This window comes from Eublepharis macularius, chromosome 10 (assembly GCF_028583425.1).
Source record: "Eublepharis macularius isolate TG4126 chromosome 10, MPM_Emac_v1.0, whole genome shotgun sequence".
NCBI lineage: Eukaryota > Metazoa > Chordata > Lepidosauria > Squamata > Eublepharidae > Eublepharis > Eublepharis macularius.
In genome coordinates this window covers 76413357-76418743 of record NC_072799.1, presented here as the reverse complement: position 1 = coordinate 76418743, position 5387 = coordinate 76413357, and the positions used below count along the sequence as shown (strand labels likewise).

Below are 5387 nucleotides of genomic sequence, written 5' to 3'. Positions count from 1 at the left end.
ACTTAAGCAACTTGAGGAAATATTTGTTTTACTGCCATCATTTTCTACTTGTACATCAGTTGCCAGCTGATGAAATGCCTTTTTGAATAGAAAGTAGTAACTTTGGTCCTAATTTTAGAATTAGCGTAGCTAACTACCACTGTATTTATTGCACCAAAATGCTACACTTAAAATGTTATGGTGTGGGGGGTGGGGGGAGACCTGTTTATGGAAGACTTTTGTTAGACTGTCAAAATATTTTCAGGAAAATTTGGTATGAACCAAACATAATTTGAAACAAACAGTATTGCAATGAGAGCGGTTCAAAAATATAGTTTTAGTATTTATTCAAACAATACAGAACTTAACTATAGCTATGATCCAGAAAACCACTTTAGATACACACAAAAGCGAATGCTTGTACAGATGCCACCGCTCCTCCCTCATCACACACACAACTGGAAGCAGCTCTCACTCTGCAAGCTACTTTTAGTCAAGCAAGGTGAGTAATTGGTAAGGGGGAATCATATGTTCCATTCAACATGGCATTTACCAGGCATCCGTATGGATTACTGGTCTTATGAATAAAGACTGCTTGATTCCCCAAGGGCTGCTGCACAAAAAAGTGATATTTAGCTTTAATGCATGGAAATATGCCGTAGAGATAATTCAGTACATGCCATCCTTATTTAATATGATCTCTAGTGAAGCAAATACCTAGTCGCTTCCTACCCGGTGAGAAATGGGATTTCCCATTGCTGCAAGCATTTCCCAACACAGAAGGTAATGGTAAAAATGCCTGTACAGATAGAAAATTGTTGGTGTGACGGCACTGCCGTGCATTATGTTCAGTGTAACAACTTTCATCTCACGGCACTGCCGCAGTATATTAGGTTCAATGTAGCAACTTTTATCTCCTGAGAATATCAAAAAAGAAAAGAACTAAATTAGAAAATCTGTTAATACATACAGATATCCCAAACTGATAATTCTATGCAGACAAAATTAGGACATTGTATTATTCATAGAAGTTGCAAATTAATGATACTGTTGAAGACTAATATGTTTCTTTTACAGTTATAAAATGTACTGTTACTTGAAAATGCTTAATGAAAGCAAAGTATTACATAAGAATTTCTCAAAATCCCACATCCCAATTATAGTAGACATAAAATATGCTTAATATAGAAAGCCATACTTATTTGAAAAAGTGAAAGTGGTTATTTCTCACAAAATATAAGAAGTTAAATCTGGTTAACGAAGTTCAATGATAAGTAATCCTGGTGACTGTTTACTGACAATTTGCAAGTATGATATTAAAATAGAACCAACATTTTCAATCCAGACTTAAAATATTACTACTTCATTAAAACAATACTCATCAACTATTCTCCTTTTAAGCACATGAACATTATAAGTAACACTTGAAGCATGTGATTTACATGTTTGTAATTTTTAGACAGGATTTCCTCATCCAGGTACAATAGTTCTCTGCTTGCAGCTAAAAAGAAGGTGTGTTCGGAAGCGAACATTACTGCTACTGAACTGCAGGCATCAGAAAATTAGACCATTTTGAACAGCAAACTGTACCTTATTTCATTAAAACAGAAGACTTAGGTAGACTATTTAACAAATAAAAAAAAGCACACTAGTGTGCTATATATGTTAAGGCATACCTCTGCACGCTTTACATCTATGTCAAATTATTTATATTTGCTACTGAGTGAAAGGAACAGGAATGGTATTTGTTCTGAAAAACTGAGAATTAAGAAATACAAATTATCTGGGTGTCTACTTCAGTATACAAAAGTAATTCAGATTCTGTGATAAAACATTATTTGCTAGTATAAACAGCAGCTGCTCCACTTTTACAATATTTCTTGAGGATTTCTTAAAGCTGGAGGTAAATTTAATGGTTTTGATTCTTCATCAAGAAGCACCAAATCTTCAATTTCCTTTCCTTTGTACTTTCTTTTACATAATTTCACAACCACCTTCTTCTTGAGAAACAGTTTTAGTGCCTCCCTTGAAGCAACTGCTTTGGCATTTTCCTTACTTTTTCCACAACCGGTACCCAAATACACAGACTTGCACCTCAGTTCGCAAACCACACTTTCCTGAGAGCTTTTATTTTGAGGTAAATCTGTAAGCTCTTTCAGTGGAACAAAATCAACATCTAACGTTGCCTTTACAGACTGAATAGATGAATTTAGAAGTTCTACATGATTGACAGTGGGACTAAAGCCTCCAACAGCAACCAGTTTCCAAGCAACAGCTTTGTACAGTCTATTGAAGAAAGGCTGCCTCTCTTTTGCATCTTCACTTGTTAACAATTTCAGTGGCACTTTGGCAGGTACCGCACTCACATGTGAACTGCTTTTCGAAGCTATCGCTGCAGCAGTTTCAAAACTCTCTTTCTTTTCAGATGGTAACACATTTTCAGATTTGGATTCTGAAGGTTTGGTTAAGCAATAATTTATCTTTGCCTCAGGGCCAGATAAAGAAGAAGCCAGAACGGATTTGTGCTTAGTGACTGTTCTGGATTCATAATTATCAAGTCTGGATTCTACTTTTACTGCAGTTGAAGTTGCCACGGACACCACCTTCTGAGTCAGGGCTGGAGATGCCGCCGGTGCCACGTTCTGAGCCATCGTAGAAGATAGTGGCTTCTCTAGATCTTCTGTTGCCTCTTTTTCTGTGTTCTTTATAGGTTCGGTATCTGTTTCCATGGGCACTTCTGCCTTGGTAGACTCTGTACCACTTCTGCTATCTTCAGAAGCTTTGTCTGTGCCAACAGCTTGCTTCTTGCAAGGCTCTTCTAGCCCTTCTAGAAAAAAGTATTAAAAATTATACCTGTAATTCAGAGCAACCTTTACTGTCCTTATATATTAAAAAATATTTTAAAAAGTCAAAATAGAGGAATCTTGGTTACATTAATGGTTAAAATCACTTAATAAAGGTCTGGGCTATAATTATACATGTCTGTAAGATTTAAAAGATGCATTTAAAGTAGATACTAATCTGTTAGTCATGCTGTGGATCAAAATCAATTTACATGGTACTAATACAGTGTCATTTACAAGGCAGGCTGAGTGGTATAACGTATAAAGGACTCATGTTTATCAACACTTTTACATAAATAAAAATAAATGTAATTTGCTGTCTTTTATCAAAGCAAAAACATAAAACAAAAATCAACTAATATTGGAACTGTGACAATTTACAAACTAAATCCAAATGCTGTATTTGAGATGCTATTCATGTAATAATTTGCTATGCTCCTATTTGTATTTTCACAGCTGTGATCTGCTAACCATTGCTACTTGATATGCCTCGTTTCACCTTGGCAACCAGTTCATCTCTCAGAGTGTGGGCTGGAGCATTGGTGACTGTGATGCCTGCAGCCATGTCTAGCACCTTTTCCATCACTTGTTGAGGGTACCTAAGCAGAGAAAGAATATGGCAGTTAGCAACACAAGAAGAAATTTGCCCTATAACAAATCTGCAAAATATCTATTGTCATGTCTGAATTTCACATACTACCAAAAAATCCCAAATCCACTAAAACATTTTTGCATTTAAGGAGCAGAGAGGAAAAAATACAGTGACTGACTTCATGTTACCTAGGTGCAAAGACACCCAAATGTTAATGCTAGTATCCAAGCAAGGATTTACTTCCTAGCTCTAGATATCTAAGCTACATAATGGAGTCAAAGCTTCAAACACAATATAATAATGCAAGGACAATGGAATGAAAGCTGAAGGAGGGGGAGAGCTGAGGCAGGCATTAAAGCTCAGATTCACTATAATGCTCTTGAGACTGCCTTATGGTTCAAACTGCAGCATGCAAAACCACAGTGTGTGCCCCTTTGAAGTACTCAGATAACACAGTATGTTCTTCAGCATTCCTGGTTGCAAGCTGACAAAGATTTGTACAAACAAATGAAACTTGGGCAAATAAGCCCTGAACCAGGCTCATGACTATCAATCTAGAACAAGTGCATATAAGGGCAGATTACTCTGTTTTCACAAATCAGAAAAAGCAGACTGGATACTGGATACAAACTGGATATTATCAATGTAATGTAGTAATTATTCAACTTTGGATTTTCCTGTATGGACAAGAAAATTCAGGAAGGCAATGATGGCATAGTACAGTATCAAACAACATGTGGGTCCTGCTGGTACCTTGCCATTTCTGCAAGCACAGGAGACAGTGCTGTGTAGAGAGCAGGTCTGGTGTAGTGGTTAAAAGCAGCAGGACTCTAATCTGGAGAGCCAGGCTTGATTCCCCACTCCTCTGCTTGAAGCCAGCTGGGTGACCGTGGGTCAGTCACAACTCTCAGAGATCTCTCAGCCCCACCCACTTCACAGGGTATCTGTTTGTTATATATTTACTTTATTAAATTTATATTCTGCTCTGAGCCCACTTGTGGGGAGAGCGGATCACAAAATGCAATAAATACAGTAAAAAAAACATGGTAGAATAAAATTAAAATGTCAAAATAAAAGAATCCAATAAAACAGTCACATGCATATGGCACAATCCTTCAGTGGGGATAACAACACTGATTTGGTCACTGCTCTGAGGGTGGCACTCATCTGTCCTTAAGAGCGACATATAAGCACAAGGTTGTTCTTATTTTCTTACCACCCACAAGAAGACAGCCGTATGTAAGGAGATACTGCCCAGCAGACACCTGCCGCAGAAGCGCCTTCCCCCGTTTACAGAGGCGGGCCTGACGCTGTCATAACGGTCTGCTTATCTCCTGTCCAAGAGGGCCTCACCCATCCTCTCAACCACAAGAGTTTCCCCGGCGACCGCCGGCCACTCACCGGCACCCCAGGAAGACGTAGTTCGCCCACACCATCGAGGAGGAGACGAGGCGCCGCATGTCCGCGCTGTCGGCGCCGCCTTCCTCGCCCGGCGGCCGCGCCAAGGCCTCGGCGTTGCGAAGCAGGAACTCGCGGCGGTAGCTCCAGTGCTGCTCGGGCTCGCAGTCGCCGCGCAGCGCCTCCACCCAGCCCAGGCCGGCGTCGCCCGCTTCCCCCCTCGCCGCCGCCGGCTTCCGAGGCAGGCCCCGTTAGGGGGGCGGCCTCCTCGCCGGCCATGGGACTCGGCTCGCGCGTTCGCCTCAGGCTGCAGCTGCTCCCCGCAGGCCCCTTTCCCGCCTCAGCCGGCGCCGAAACTCCGACCGCGGCCGCTCGAAACCCGGCCCCCGGAAATGATCCTGTCAAAGAATGCCCACTCCCACCCCCACCTTCCGGCTCACCGTTATGACCTCACTGCCGGCCTCTTTCCGCCGAGAATGGAGCGCCTAGAGGCCTCTGCTGAACATCGCGGCAGCTTGAGTTCCGGTAGTCGTTTGACTGCGGGGGAAGAGTACGGTGTTTGCAAGGGGACGACC

The 5387-nt window shown here is 41.3% G+C and overlaps 1 protein-coding gene across 1 annotated transcript; it reads right to left on the bottom strand.

Annotated features, from left to right (window-relative positions):
- Positions 1 to 309: 309 nt before the first annotated feature.
- On the bottom strand, positions 310 to 5185 carry CDKN2AIP (CDKN2A interacting protein). Its single transcript, XM_054989479.1, is given in 4 exon segments — positions 310 to 2806; positions 3294 to 3421; positions 4816 to 5031; positions 5033 to 5185. Coding segments are annotated over 4 exon segments (1362 nt in total). The 5' UTR covers positions 5092 to 5185; the 3' UTR covers positions 310 to 1847.
- Between the last annotated feature and the right edge of the window lie 202 nt (positions 5186 to 5387).